The 16,163-nt window shown below is 38.5% G+C and overlaps 1 protein-coding gene across 5 annotated transcripts in view; it reads right to left on the bottom strand.

Annotated features, from left to right (window-relative positions):
* The window catches only part of GFM2 (GTP dependent ribosome recycling factor mitochondrial 2), a 70,366-nt gene that overhangs the window by 24,034 nt on the left and 30,169 nt on the right, over positions 1–16,163 (bottom strand). For all 5 annotated transcript variants that reach the window (XM_077139456.1, XM_077139453.1, XM_077139454.1 and 2 more), the window contains 3 exons: positions 15,916–16,105; positions 5,703–5,779; positions 4,256–4,394 (listed from right to left, as the gene is read on the bottom strand). In XM_077139456.1, coding sequence (XP_076995571.1) covers positions 4,256–4,394; positions 5,703–5,779; positions 15,916–16,105 — 406 coding nt within the window. The remainder of the gene's footprint in view (positions 1–4,255; positions 4,395–5,702; positions 5,780–15,915; positions 16,106–16,163) is intronic.

Below are 16,163 nucleotides of genomic sequence, written 5' to 3'. Positions count from 1 at the left end.
TTGTGTTCAGTTCGCTAACTCTGCTGGAATGCAATATACCAGTAATGGATTGGCTTTTATAAAGGGGATTTATTAAGTTGCAAGTTTACAGTTTCCGAGGCTACAAATATGTCCAAACTGAGGCATCAACATGAGAATACCTTCTCGGAGGAAAGGTAGCTGGCATCCAGGATACTTCTGTCAGATGGGAAGGCACCTGGCTCTAGTGGCCTCCTCACTGAGCTTCCGTCTGTCTCCAAGCATCTCCAAAAGGGTGTCTGTTCTCTTTGTCGGCTCTCTCAGCATCTTCAAGCATCTATGTGTTAGTTTCATTTCTCTGCTCTCCATGTTGGTTCCAAGCATGCTCTCTCTCTCTCCATGAGCTCTTTTAAAGACAATTAAGACCTACCTTGAATGCGTGCAGTCACACCTCCATGGAAAAATCTAATCAAAGGTCCTACCCAGTTTAGTGGGTCGCATCTCCATGGAAATAACCTAATCAAAAGATGCCATCCACAATGACTTTGCACACACAAGATAGGATTAAAACAGAATGGCTTTTCTGGGATACGTAACAGTCTCAAACCAACACAGATAGTATTCCCTCCTCTTCAACTTTTGTGAAGAGTTTGAGCAAAAGTGATAGTAATTTTTCCTGGAGTGATAGGGAGAATTTACCTGGGAAACCACCTGGTCCTGGGCTTTTCTTTATTGGGAGGTTTCTTATAACTAAAACAATCTCTTTCCTTGTGATTGGCTGGTAGGAGGTCTTCTATTTGCTCTACAGACAGTGTAGGTTTTTTCACATGTTTCTAGCAACTTGTACATTTCATCTAATGTCATTTGTTGGCATACAGTCATTCATATTACACTCTTATCTTTTTTATATTTCATGGAGTCAGTAGTAATGTCCACCCTCTCATTCCTGATTTTATTTATTTGTATTTTCTTTTTACTTTGTCACTCCAGTTAAGCGTCTGTCAATTGTATTGATTCTCTTGAAGAACCAACTTTTGGTTTCATTGATCCCTTCTACTGTTTTCTTCCTTTTTTTCATTTATTTCTGTTCTAATCTTTCCTTCTCCTTGCTTTGGGAATAATTTGCTGGTGTTTTTCTAGTCTCTCCAGGTGTATAGCTAGTTTTGATTTTAGTTCCTTCTTTCTTTTTAATGTAGCTATTTAGGGCTATATATTTCCCTGTCAGTACTCCCTTTGTTGTATCCCGTAAGTATTAATTTGTTCTGTTCTCTCTTTCATTTGTCTTGAGATGTTTACTAATTTGTTTTGCAGTTTCTTCTTTGACACACTGATTAAGAGTGTGTTGTTGACGAATGGACATTTGCACACTGGTATCTATGGCGGCAGTGACAGCAATCCATAATGGATGGAGGTGGACTGTGCTGGTTTGAATCTGTTGTATGCCCCATAAAAGCCATGTCTTAATCCACCCAGTTGTGGGTGGTAACTTCTGATTAGACGGTTTTCATAGAGATGTATCTCTATCCATTCAAGGTGAGGTTACTCAGTGGAACCCTTTAAGAGGGAACCATTTTGGAAAAAGCAACCAGAGCTAACAGAACTGACAGAGCAAACAGAATGGACAGAGCTCCAGAGAAGCTGCTGAAGAGAAAGCTAGCATATCTCACTATGTGCCTTCCCAGCTGAAAAGCAATGGCCCTCTTGAACCAAAGTACCTTTTCCTGAATGCCTCGGATTGGCCATTTTTATAGTCTTGCTTTAAATTGGACATTTTCACGGCCTTAGAGTTGTAAACTTGTAACTTAATAAATTCCCCTTTGTGAAAATCATTGTTTCTGGTATATCATTGTTCTGGTTTGCTAGCTGCCAGAATGCGACACACCAGAGACGGATTGGCTTTTAATAAAAGGGGATTTATTTTGTTAGTTCTTCAGAGGAAAGGCAGCTAACTTTCCACTGAGGTTCTTTCTTATGTGGAAGGCACAGGATGGTCTCTGCTGGTCTTCTCTCCAGGCCCCTGGATTCCAACAACTTTCCACGGGGTGACTTCTCTCTGCATCTCCAAAGGCCTGGGCTGAGCTGCAAGTGCTGAGATGAGGAATGCTGAGCTGCTTAGGCTGTGCTACATAGTGTTCTCTCATTTAAGCACCAGCCAATTAAGTCAAACGTCACTCATTGCAGCAGACACGCCTCCTAGCTGACTGCAGATGTAATTAGCAACAGATGAGGTTCACGGTCCATTGGCTTGTGTACGCAGCAACAAAACTAGGTATGCTCACCTGGCCAAATTGACAACTGAATCTAACTAACACAATCACATTCCGACAGCTTGTGAAGCAGATCAGATTTTGGTACCAAGAGAAAGGTGCTGCTGTGGTTTGCCAACATCAAACATGTTGGAACAGCTTTTTAAATGGATAAGGGGAAGATTTTGCAAGAGTTGTGAGGAGCTTGATGGAGAAGACCTAGAATGCTCTGAAGAGACTTTTGGTAGAAAAGTGGACTCCAAAAATACCTCTGAAAAGGCCTTAGACAGAAATGAAGCATATGCTATTGCAAACTGGAAGGAAGACAACCCTTGTTTTAAAGTTGCAGAGAATTTATCAAATTGACCACTGATTTTAGACGGAAGGCAGATTTTAAAAGCCATGAACTTGGATATTTTGCAGAAGACATTTCCAAATTAAATATAGAAAGTGAAGCCTATTTTCTCCTTGTAGCTTATATGATATGCAATAAAAAAGAGATAAACTGAGAATTGAACTCTTGGGTATAAAGAAACCAGAAATTGATATTCTGGAAAATTCTGAGCTTCCAGAAAGAGAGACCCCAGAGAATAGTGCCCCACAAGATGATTTAACCAAATGTGGAACCAGTCAGACACTTCAGAAAAAGCCAAGACTGGAGACGGAGCTATCCAGAAAAGATTTGTGGAAATTCCTTTTGTCTGATGGGTATGATCCTTGCCTACTACACAGAAAGCCAACAAGAGTGTTGTCGGATCTGTAGAAATGGAACTGCTGCCAATCTGGACTAAAAGACTCTGAATAGGGAAAAAGTGAAGGCAAAATGTCTTCAGAGGCAGAACCATGGAGGCTAAGGTCTGAAGTCAAGAAACTTGGGACCAGGAGAGCAGACCCAACCAAACCAAGTACTTGGAATGGGTGAGTCTGTCCCAAAGGCAGAGTGTGGTGGGCCTTCCACCTTTATGCAGTGCGCAAGTTGTGCCTTCTAAGGCCGTGGATAGGGTGGAGCACACTTCTTGGTTGAAAGCCTGGCTGCCCCTGCATTTCTCTGGAAGGGTTGAGCATGTGTCCTGGAGATCGCAGAGAGCCTGGGTACAGCCCTGATGCTTGGAGAGGGTGGGGTGAGAAAAAGATGATCTCCCCAGTATTCCCCAGGGTTACATTCAGAGAGAGGTGGGCTGTGTAGGCCTTGAAAAGGGTGAGACTACTGCTTTCTAAAGCCCAAGAAGATAAATGACTCTCAGACTATGAAATCTAATATAGTGTGCCCTATATTTCTTCTGGGAATTTCTTCTGGGAATTCCCATTTCTTCTGGGAATTTCCATTATGTTCCAACCAGCTCAGATTTTTCACAAATCCTGGTATGTTTAAAAGCACCTAGTATCCTAAACATCTCTCCTCTAATGTTTTTTCATGTACATTTTTCGCACCCTTGGGGGTGAGCAGCAATAACTGTTGTTTTGTTCTCTCACTTAAGAGAGCTAAATTGAAACTATCATACATAGAAATATCATCAATTCTTGTATTCTGGAATACAAATACAAAAGCTATCCTTTCTCAAGAATACCATCAGCACAGGATTACTGTATTTATTAAATAGAGGAACCAATCTGCCACACACTTTATACAGTAAAAACAACAAATTGATTCAAATGCTTATACATTCTGATAGTAAGGACTGGGATGAGCCATCTACTTCAGTGGCTTGTTCTATGCCATGACCACTGAAAAGTACATTTCCTTGATGAGTAATTCATCCAGTAGATGCTATGGGTGGTAATGGAATAGAGCTTTCTGTGTTTTAAACAAAAGCATCCTAAAAAATAAAAGACAGGGCAGACCATGGGTTCGATTCTCGGTGTGTGCCATGCAAAAAACAAACAAGAAAAAACAAAAGCCAAACCAAAAAACTGTTTCCTCTGATGGAAGACACTAGAAACTATGAACCCTGCTTTAAGCAAGCTAACAGATCCAGAAAACATGTCCTGGAGAGAGAGAGAAAAGAAAAAGGGTAAACAAATACAGCAAGTACTAAATGTTTAACTTTTACCTGTGGCACAAACTGAGTTTAGGATGGTCTCTCTGTATGCCACCTGGAGCGGTCCTAGATAGGTCTCTAGTCCATATTCCCTTTTGATTCGATCGTGAATAATCTCAATATGTAACTCTCCCATTCCACATAGGATAGTCTGGTTAAAAGAGGAAGAAAGTAAAACAAAGATTAGGAAAAACATTTATCACAAAATACTATCAAAGATATGATAACAGTACACATTTAAGGTATTTTTCATAAATTACAAACCAAATTTCTTTTCCCCTTGGTTTTGTTTTTTGCTCCTGTGCTATAAATACTATTTTTGGCTTTTCTGATTGGAATAATAAATCAGTTAGAAATGAACTACTTGTATGACTGCTATACTTCAATAAAAAGTTTCAAGAGTAAGTTATTGGGGTAACAAAGTTGTAGAATTTTACAAATAAAAAAATAAAGGATTCTAAAATAAAAAATTTTTAAATTACTGTTACTGTAGCCTTCAGTTTCAAGTAAACTAAATCACTGCTTCATATGTTTGGTGTGTTAGGAAAATAAAGTATCCTATATTTTCCAGATTAGCTATATTATATTATCTCTTTTAAAGATAAAATTTTAATTTTTAAAGAGATCCTTTCAAAAACATTATATAGGGGGGTCAAGGGTAGTTCAGTGGTAGAATTCTCATCTGTTATGTGGGAAACCCGGGTTTGATTCTCGGTCTATGTACTTGCCTCCCCCATCCTCAAATTCAACAAATGGGCTGCAATAATGGGAGAGTCACATGGAAAAAGACTGAAATGTGGCCCCCACCATATAGCATACAAAAATATATTAAATTAAATTAAAAATAAAATAAAGTAAAAAGGAAACAAACAAAAAATAAGAAAAACAAAATAAAAAAATCAAGAGAAAAAATGCTATATAAACTCTACCTTGTCTTCCTAAAAAGAGGATGCAAAATGACAACCTTTTCTTGATGAAGCAAGACCAACCATTCTCCTAGGTGTTTACAGAACAGTTCTGTACCTACTCTGAAACTCTATCTCCTCCCATATTGTTAGGCTGCAATTTATCACTTCTCACGCATTTATGAGTGTATGTCTGCCACTAAAAGTACCCACCCATCATCCTGCTAGAATGCTTCTATGGCCTTTGTATGAAAGGCTTAATGGTTTGTCTTGGGGTTGAAACTTATCTCAAATTTTCAGAGAAAGCTGTCTTCTGGAGGGCTGAACATGTTAGGGAGTTGTTTATGTAAGTAAAGTGCAATTATATTAAGGAATTAGGAGAATATGTTTGTCTAACTTGACAGTCAATATAAATAATCAGAAATGAGAAAAACAAAAAAGAACTTTTTTCTTTCAATTGGACAGTGCAATCAATGTTTTAGATCTATGCACTGACACATACACAAAAACTGCTATTATGAAAGGTTTCTGGGGTTAAGAAATAATAAGCTTACTTGTCCAGAGTCAGGATCTAGCCTCACTTTCAAACTGGGATCTTCACGCTGAAGGCACTTCAATGCATGATCCAAATCTATGGTACAGACAACTGTTAGCTTCACATTTCATTTTTTAGATAATTTATGAAATCATTCACTCATTCAACAAAGTATCTGAGTGCGCTCTGTATTCCAGCCCTTTCTAAGCGCTGTGACTGCAGCTAATAACACCGACAAATTTCCTGCTCTTAGAGGCCTTCATTCTATTGCTAAAAACAGATGAACAAGCAAAAGAGAAAACTTCAGACAGTTATAAATATTTTGTAAAGAATAAAACAAGGAGCTGTGATAGTGATAGGAGCCTACTTGAGATTGGGCGACCTGGGAAGGCTTATCAAAGATGATTTTAAGTCACAAACAATAAAGAAAGAACCTATAAACAAAATCCTGCAGAAATGGCATTCCAGGCAGAAAGAAAAGCTGAGCAAAAAACAGTTCGATCTTGGAAAAAGAGCAAGAAAGCCAGTGTGGCAGGAAATTGGTGGGCAAGGGGAAGGGAAGAATGAGTTAAAGAGGGAGATGTATGAACGATCTCGAAGGCCTTGGGGAGGAGTTTGGATTCATACTGGGAAGACACTGGAGGGTTTTAAGCAGGACAGTAACATGATCTGATGATGATTTATAAAGATCATCACTCCAAGAGCTTACTAACATTGCCTGTGTTTCTAAAGCAAAAACCCCTTTAGAAACATTAGAAACTGGCAAAAGGCAGCTAAAAGTACATGCTGAATAAAGAAGTTCCTACCGAAAGATGCTATGGTGCATCTTATGACTATGAAATAATCATAGTCATAGAGGAAATGAGGATACATCATTTGCATCAAATATGCCATTAAAAGTAAAGTGATATTTTAATACAATCAAGTGATAAGTCTACTTTCTCTCTTTAAATAGAAAAAAAGATGTTAGAAGTTTCACAGGCACAAAATGTCATGAAGAGCTGAGCAATGGATTAATAAGCTAACATTATCAGTCACATATTCAAGTGTTCTTAGGTATATAAACTAGACCTTTTAGACCAGTGCTTTCCAGTATAGCCACTAGTCATCTGTACCTATTACTAGTCTAAAGTGAAATATGCCATAAGTGTAAAATACACACAAGGTTTCAGTGACTTAATATGAAAACTAAGAATGCAAAATATCTCAATACTGATAGTATTTTGATATACTGGATAAAATAAAATAAATTATCAAAATTAATCTCACCTTTTCTTCTTATTTTATAAAAAGTAAGAAGTACAAGAAAATTTAAAATTACATATGTGGCTCACATTGTATTTCTGTTGGATGGTGCCGTTCTAGGCTCCTGATACACAGAGGCATGTCTAAGGACCAGGAGCATAGGCATCATCTGGAACCTGGTAAAAGGTAGCATCTTAAGACCCAGATGCACTCAACCAGAGTCTGCACTTTAACAAGCTCTCCAAGAGATGTGTATTCACAACGTTTTAGATAATATATTTAAGCACTTACAGATAATCAGAGAGCAACAATGATTGTGGTACCATATGGCTTTTGGAATAAAAAAAATAGTATTAAATTTTATTGTAAATTAAGCATATTTGTTAAAAATATTTATAAAGAATATTCTTTAGGGAGTTTATTTCTGTAAAAACATTTATAGCATTGTAGCACAGGTTATCAAGTCCTATAATAGAAGAATGGGACAAGTACAATCAAGCACCTAAAAAAGAATATGAAAATGTTTGAAAGGCTAAGAGATTTCTGGGAAGTCCCTTCCTTTCTGGGGCCTAGACCCTCCAAGCTAATGTTCATTAATAAGACTTTCCTTGGTCACCAAACTTCTCTTAAATTATAGGCTTGAGGATTTGAATCTAAAACTGGGCTGGTGCAACTTAATTGCAATTCTGCAACCTGAATTAAGTGCCCATATTATGTTGGAAATATAAACTGATTTTCAAATATATTTAAGGAAATTCATAGGTTACTTTGTTTGGGCAGCCCCTGACCTTAAGTGTCCGGCCACTCTTGATTTAACTAGCTTTGATGTAATTGGGCAGCCAGATTCATATCATCTGATCTTTCTCCATCAGTCAACACTGTACCTAGCGGGATTCAGGGCATCCTAATGCAAAAGAAAGCTGCTACACCCATTTTAACAAAATACTTTTCTTTCACCAACTAGAAAATAAAAGATCCTATTTTCTTTAGTACTGAGTGCTGTTTTACATCTGTACTCAGATTTCTTTTCTGCTGGCATTCAGTGAACCCAATCTGGAAAGGTAAGGAACTGCAGCTCTTAGTAGGTTAGGAATTTTCCTTTTTCTTTTCCAGTGGGCCCTCAAGAAGCCATGTAGAGGAAAAAAAGATTTTATCTGTTTTATCTATACTCTGTGAGTACCACTTGTTTTACAGAGATAAAATGGCTTCTAATGCCACCTCTAGAACTAGAAGGTATGAACATAAACAGTCTAAATGTAGGAATGTGGTAAAGGCCTAATAAAGAGGTCATGTTTGAGCTGAGACCCAAAGGAAGGACAAACAGACAGGTTTAGGGGATACCATTATAATGCAGACAGAACAGGTGAAAAGAAATGGCAACGCAGAAAGAACACAGCATTTCAGGAAATCAAAACTACTTTATTAAGGGAATGTAAAACATGGATAATTAACCTGCTTTTAATATTATCTGGATAAAAGAAGAGCATTTAGCAAAAAGGAGGAAGAACTTTCAAGAAGTGAGGCTAGGCAAGATGGCTGGTATGAAAAAGACTGCTAATAGCCTATAAATCTCTTCTGCAGCTACCTATCTGAAAGACTGCATTTCCCAAACTCCCTTGAATCTTGGTGGCTATAGGTCTATGTCTTGAACAACGATGGGTAGGTTAACATAGGAAGCCTCCTAAAAGGGTAGGGGCACATCTTCTCTGGCCACCCGACCCCACGTCTTTACCCCTTTCCGCTGTAACAAACCCAGCAAGAGTGCCCAAGGCTCCAGCGGCCATCATGAGGTGACTGAAGACAGGAGTTGAGCATTGAGAAGAGCCAAGCAGAAAGGCAGGCGCCCGAGTGCCTGATGACATTATGGAGTCATCTTCTCAGCCCTCAGCTACAAACGCAAGGCTCTGTTTTCTTTTTTTCTTTTTATTAATTAAAAAAAATTAACTAACAAAACATTTAGAAATCATTCCATTCTACATATACAATCAGTAATTCTTAATATCATCACATAGTTGCATATTCATCATTTCTTAGTACATTTGCATCGATTTAGAAAAAGAAATAAAAAGACAACAGAAAAAAAAATAAAACGATAATAGAAAATAAAGAGAAAAAAAAACTATACCTCACATGCAGCTTCATTCAATGTTTAACATAATTACATTACAATTAGGTAGTATTGTGCTGTTCATTTCTGACTTTTTGTATCCAGTCCTGTTGCATAGTCTGTATCCCTTCAGCTCCAGTTACCCACTATCTTACCCTATTTCTATCTCCTGATGGTCTCTGTTACCAATGACATATTCCAAGTTTACTCACTAATGTCAGTTCATATCAGTGAGACCATATAGTATTTGTCCTTTAGTTTTTGGCTAGTCTCACTTAGCATAATGTTCTCAAGGTACTTCATAAGTTTATTCTGTCTTAAAGCTGCATAATATTCCATCGTATGTATATACCACAGTTTGTTTAGCCACTTGTCTGTTGATGGACATTTTGGCTGTTTCCACCTCTTTGCAATTGTAAATAATGCTGCTATAAACACTGGTGTGCAAATGTCCATTTGTGTCTTTGCCCTTAAGTCCTCTGAGTAGATACCTAGCAATGGTATTGTTGGGTCATATGGCAATTCTATATGCAGCTTTTTGAGGAACCGCCAAACTGCCTTCCACAGTGGTTGCACCATTTGACATTCCCACCAACAGTGGATAAGAGGATTTCTTCACATCCTCTCCAGCACTTGTCATTTTCTGTTTTGTTGATAATGGCCATTCTGGTGGGTGTGAGATGATATCTCATTGTGGTTTTGATTTGCATTTCTCTAATGGCCAGGGACATTGAGCATCTCTTCATGTGCCTTTTGGCCATTTGTATTTCCTCTTCTGAGAGTTGTCTGTTCAAGTCTTTTTCCCATTTTGGAATTGGGTTGGCTGTCTTTTTGTTGTTGAGTTGAATAATCTCTTTATAAATTCTGGATACTAGACCTTTACCTGATATGTCGTTTCCAAATACTGTCTCCCATTGTGTAGGCTGTCTTTCTACTTTCTTGATGAAGTTCTTTGATGCACAAAAGTGTTTAATTTTGAGGAGCTCCCATTTATTTATTTCTTTCTTCAGTGCTCTTGCTTTAGGTTTAAGGTCCATAAAACCGCCTCCAATTGTAAGTTTAATAAGATATCTCCCTACATTTTCCTCTAACTGTTTTATGGTCTTAGACCTAATGTTTAGATCTTTGATCCATTTTGAATTAACTTTTGTATAGGGTGTGAGATATGGGTCCTCTTTCATTCTTTTGCATATGGATATCCAGTTCTCTAGGCACCATTTATTGAAGAGACTGTTCTGTCCCAGGTGAGTTGGCTTGACTGCCTTATCAAAGATCAAATGTCCATAGATGAGAGGGTCTATACCTGAGCACTCTATTCGATTCCATTGGTCGATATATCTATCTTTATGCCAGTACCATGCTGTTTTGATCACTGTGGCTTCATAATATGCCTTAAAGTCCGGCAGCGTGAGACCTCCAGCTTCGTTGTTTTTCCTCAAGATACTTTTAGCGATTCAGGGCACCCTGCCCTTCCAGATAAATTTGCTTATTGGTTTTTCTATTTCTGAAAAATAAGTTGTTGGGATTTTGATTGGTATTGCGTTGAATCTGTAAATCAATTTAGGTAGAATTGACATCTTTACTGTATTGAGTCTTCCAATCCATGAACACGATATGCCATTCCATCTATTTAGGTCTTCTGTGATTTCTTTTAACAGTTTTTTGTAGTTTTCTTTGTATAGGTCTTTTGTCTCTTTAGTTAAATTTATTCCTAAGTATTTTATTCTTTTAGTTGCAATTGTAAATGGAATTCTTCTCTTGATTTCCCCCTCAGCTTGTTCATTGCTAGTGTATAGAAATGCTACAGATTTTTGAATGTTGATCTTGTAACCTGCTACTTTGCTGTACTCATTTATTAGCTCTAGTAGTTTTGTTGTGGATTTTTCCAGGTTTTCGACATATAGTATCATATCGTCTGCAAACAGTGATAGTTTTACTTCTTCCTTTCCAATTTTGATGCCTTGTATTTCTTTTTCTTGTCTAATTGCTCTGGCTAGAACTTCCAACACGATGTTGAATAATAGTGGTGATAGTGAACATCCTTGTCTTGTTCCTGATCTTAGGGGGAAAGTTTTCAATTTTTCCCCATTGAGGATGATATTAGCTGTGGGTTTTTCATATATTCCCTTTATCATTTTAAGGAAGTTCCCTTGTATTCATATCCTTTGAAGTGTTTTCAACAGGAAAGGATGTTGAATCTTGTCAAATGCCTTCTCTGCATCAATTGAGATGATCATGTGATTTTTCTGCTTTGATTTGTTGATATGGTGTATTACATTAATTGATTTTCTTATGTTGAACCATCCTTGCATACCTGGGATGAATCCTACTTGGTCATGATGTATAATCCTTTTAATGTGTTGTTCGATTCGATTTGCTAGAATTTTGTTGAGGAATTTTGCATCTATATTCATTAGAGAGATTGGTGTGTAGTTTTTTTTTTTGTAATATCTTTGCCTGGTTTTGGTATGAGGGTGATGTTGGCTTTCCCTCCACTTCAATTTTTTTGAAGAGTTTGAGCAGGGTTGGTACTAATTCTTTCTGGAATGTTTGGTAGAATTCACATGTGAAGCCGTCTGGTCCTGGACTTTTCTTTTTGGGAAGCTTTTGAATGACTGATTCAATTTCTTTACTTGTGATAGGTTTGTTGAGGTCATCTATTTCTTCTTGAGTCAAAGTTGGTTGTTCATGCCTTTCTAGGAATTTGTCCATTTCATCTACATTGTTGTATTTATTAGCATAAAGTTGTTCATAGTATCCTGTTATTACCTCCTTTATTTCTGTGAGGTCAGAGGTTATGTCTCCTCTTCCATTTCTGATTTTATTTATTTGCGTCCTCTCTCTTCTTCTTTTTGTCAATCTTGCTAAGGGCCCATAAATCTTGTTGATTTTCTCATAGAACCAACTTATGGTCTTATTGATTTTCTCTCTTGTTTTCATGTTCTCAATTTCATTTATTTCTGCTCTAAACTTTGTTATTTCTTTCCTTTTGCTTGCTTTGGGGCTATTTTGCTGTTCTTTTTCCAGTTCTTCCAAGTGGACAGTTAATTCCCGAATTTTTGCCCTTTCTTCTTTTTTGATATAGGCATTTAGGGCAATAAATTTCCCTCTTAGCATGCCTTTGCTGTGTCCCATAGATTTTGATATTTTAGGTTTTCATTTTCATTCGCCCTGAGATATTTACTAATTTCCCTTGTAATTTCTTCCTTGACCCACTGGTTGTTTAAGAGTGTGTTGCTGAGCCTCCACGTATTTGTGAATTTTCTGGCACTCTGCCTATTATTGATTTCCAACTTCATTCCTTTATGATCTGAGAAAGTGTTGTGTATGATTTCAATCTTTTTAAATTTGTTGAGACTTGCTTTGTGACCCAGCATATGGTCTATCTTTGAGAATGATCCATGAGCGCTTGAGAAAAAGGTGTATCCTGCTGTTGTGGGGTGTAATGTCCTATAAATGTCTGTTAAGTCTAGCTCATTTATTATAATATTCAAATTTTCTGTTTCTTTATTGATCCTCTGTCTAGATGTTCTGTCCATTGATGAGAGTCGGGAACTGAAGTCTCCAACTATTACAGTAGATGTGTCTCTTTCCCTTTTCAGTATTTGCAGTGTATTGCTCACGTATTTTGGGGCATTCTGGTTCGGTGCATAAATATTTATGATTGTTACGTCTTCTTGTTGAATTGTTCCTTTTATTAGTAGATAGTCTCCTTTTTTGTCTCTTTTAACTGTTTTACATTTGAAGTCTAATTTGTTGGATATTAGTATAGCTACTCCTGCTCTTTTCTGGTTGTTATTTGCATGAAATATCTTTTCCCAACCTTTCACTTTCAACCTATGCTTATCTTTGGGTCTAAGATGTGTATCCTGTAGACAGCACACAGAAGGATCCTGTTTTTTAATCCATTCTGCCAGTCTATGTCTTTTGATTGGGGAGTTCAGTCCATTAACATTTAGTGTTATTACTGTTTGGGTAGTACTTTCCTCTACCATTTTACCTTTTGTATTTTATATATCATATCTAATTTTCCTTCTTTCTACACTCTTCTCCACGCCTCTCTCTTCTGTCTTTTCGTATCTGTCTCTAGTGCTCCCTTTAGTATTTCTTGCAGAGCTGGTCTCTTGGTCACAAATTCTCTCAGTGACTTTTTGTCTGAAAATGTTTTAATTTCTCCCTCATTTTTGAAGGATAATTTTGCTGGATATAGAAGTCTTGGTTGGCAGTTTTTCTCTTTTAGTAATTTAAATATATCATCCCACTGTCTTCTAGCTTCCATGGTTTCTGTTGAGAAATCTACACATAGTCTTATTGGGTTTCCCTTGTATGTGATGGATTGTTTTTCTCTTGCTGCTTTCAAGATCCTCTGTTTCTCTTTGACCTCTGACATTCTGACTAGTAAATGTCTTGGAAAATGTCTATTTGGATCTATTCTCTTTGGGGTGCGCTGCACTTCTTGGATCTATAATTTTAGGTCTTTCATAAGAGCTGGGAAATTTTCAGTGATAATTCCTTCCATTAGTTTTTCTCCTCCTTTTCCCTTCTCTTCTCCTTTTGGGACACCCACAATAAGTATATTTGCACACTTCATATTATCATTCAATTCCCTGAGTCCCTGCTCAAATTTTTCCATTCTTTTCCCTATAGTTTCTGTTTCTTTTTGGATTTCAGATGTTCCATCCTCCAGTTCACTAATTCTAACCTCTGTCTCTTGAAATCTACCATTGTAGGTATCCATTGTTTTTTTCATCTCTTCTACTGTATCTTTCATTCCCATAAGTTCTGTGATTTGTTTTTTCAGACTTTCCATTTCTTCTTTTTGTTCATTCCTTGCCTTCTTCATGTCCTCCCTCGATTTATTGATTTGGTTTTTGAAGAGGTTTTCCATTTCTGTTCGTATATTCAGAATTAGTTGTCTCAGCTCCTATATCTCATTTGAACTATTGGTTTGTTCCTTTGACTGGGCCATAACTTCAATTTTCCTGGTGTGATTTGTTAATTTTTGCTGGCGTCTGGACATTTAATTACCTTAATTAGTTTCTTCTGGAGATTGCTTTCACTTATCTTACCTAGGGTTTTCTTGCTAGATGAGTTTGTTGTCTATCTGTTCATTGACCTTCAATTCAGCTTTTTCTGGGCCTCTAGCTTAAGTTTTGTTTAACAGAGGGTAAATTTTCAGTTCTTATTTTCTTGTTTCTTGTCCTGCTTGTAAGGTACCTTTTCCCTCCCAACCCTTAGGAGGGTCTACATAGGTATTACAGACTCCAGCAGGGTTTTCCCGGACTAAACTGGCCTCCTTTCCAGGGGAAGGGATCACCTGCGTCAGTTTTCCCTGAGTGTGAGACCCAGCAGGTTGAAAGACTTTCCTGTGAATTCTCTGGCCTCTGTTTTTCTTATTCTGCCCAGTATGTGGCGCTTGTCTATCTGCGGGTCCCACCAGCAAAATATGTTGTGGCTCCTTTAACTTTGGAAGGCTCTCCCTGCTGGGGGCGTGGTGGAGACAGAGGAAAGGTTGTAGGCTGGTTTTAATGGCTTCAAATTGCGAAGCCCTGGGATCTGAATTCCTTGAGAGAGGGATTCCACCTGAGTTGCGTTTCACCACTCCCGTGGGGAAGGTTTAGGTGGTAGAGAGCCCTGAAAGCAGTCTGTTTCTGCTTTTAAGGCAGTTGCAGCGTGTGTAATCCCAGCACTGAGTCCATAGGCAACCAAGCCTCCATATAAACAGCCGCAGAAGGCTGTTTCATCCCCTTTCATCCCTTCCAGCCAGCCCAATAGGCGACTTCCGCCCCAATCAGTTTCGCCTGAGCTGGGGGCCTATTTTCAGTAGTCAGAATTTGTTCATTAATGCCACTATTGGTGTTTGGTTGGACTCAGTCCCTGCTACTACTGGAGAGTCCCTCCTTTCCCTCCAGGAAGCCACCTGTCCAGGAGGGGCGCCGGCCGCCATGGCTTGGGGAACTTGCTGCTCCGAGACTCGCAGCTGGTCCAGGGAGCTGCCTGTTGGGGAGGGGCGCCGGTCACCATGGCTTGGGGAACTCGCTGTTCTGGAGCCTTGCAGCCAGTCCGGGAAGCTGCCCATGAGGGAGGGGCGCCGGGCGCCGGCCGCCGCGGCTTGGGAAAGTGCGCACGGCTCGGGGAACTTACCGCCGCGGAGACTCGCAGCCGGTCCAGCTGGTCCAGACTCGGGCACGCTGCGTGTCCGGTCTGTTATGGCTCCAGGAGCTGCTCGGTATTGTTTCTGGTTATTTAGTAGTTACTCTGGAGGACGAACTAAAACGCGCACACCTTACCAAGCCGCCATCTTGGCCCCTTCTCTCAGCTTTGTTTTCTTGAAAGACAAATAAACTTCTTACTAAAGCAATTGTTATTTGGGCAGTTTCTCTATTATGTATTGAAACCTAATTGCATATGATACAGCTGGAATCACAGGCTATATATACCATACACTAAGGAGTTTAGCTTTGCCCTATATGTAAATGAGGAGACACTGAAGAATTTTGACATTAGACAATATATAAATATCTACACTGTGTTCTATAGGTGAGCTAGAAGATGAGAAAAAGTAGCATTTTTATACATGATGGTGAGGACCAAATAGGTTATTGTCCAATCTAAATATATCTAGAAGAGTGGCCCTGAGATAAATTATTTGAAATAGCACCATAAATAAAGTGTTCAGAAGGAGGAAATATGAGAAAAGCAGTCAAGATGTAATAAAAGACAAAAATGAAAGGACTCTGTAAAAATCATACCATTAAAAAAGAAAAACAGGACAAATCATAAGAAATGCTTATTAACATAAATATTTTCAGAATGCTACAATTATTCAAATATAAATTATTAGAGCACTAATTACTTGATACACCAATACTACTTGTACCTGGCTGCTTGGCCACAGAAGGAGGTTCTATAGTACAGAAGAAAACAGGCTCTGGAATCTCTACTCCAGCCAATAATAGTCTCTCTACTTCACTGTTTTGCCTGTGCTTCTTGTCTCCCTCCCTTTCAGCTAGACGAGCTGCAGCTAATGCAGAGGACTTGGATGAGACAATAGTGTCTCCAGTGGCAGTCTGCAAGGCAAACAAAATGGCTTAGAACAAAACAAGCTGTCAGCAAGCATTCAACCCC

Source organism: Tamandua tetradactyla, chromosome 21, assembly GCF_023851605.1.
Source record: "Tamandua tetradactyla isolate mTamTet1 chromosome 21, mTamTet1.pri, whole genome shotgun sequence".
NCBI lineage: Eukaryota > Metazoa > Chordata > Mammalia > Pilosa > Myrmecophagidae > Tamandua > Tamandua tetradactyla.
The sequence above is the reverse complement of the archived record's forward strand: the minus strand, read 5'-3'. Positions and strand labels throughout refer to the sequence as shown.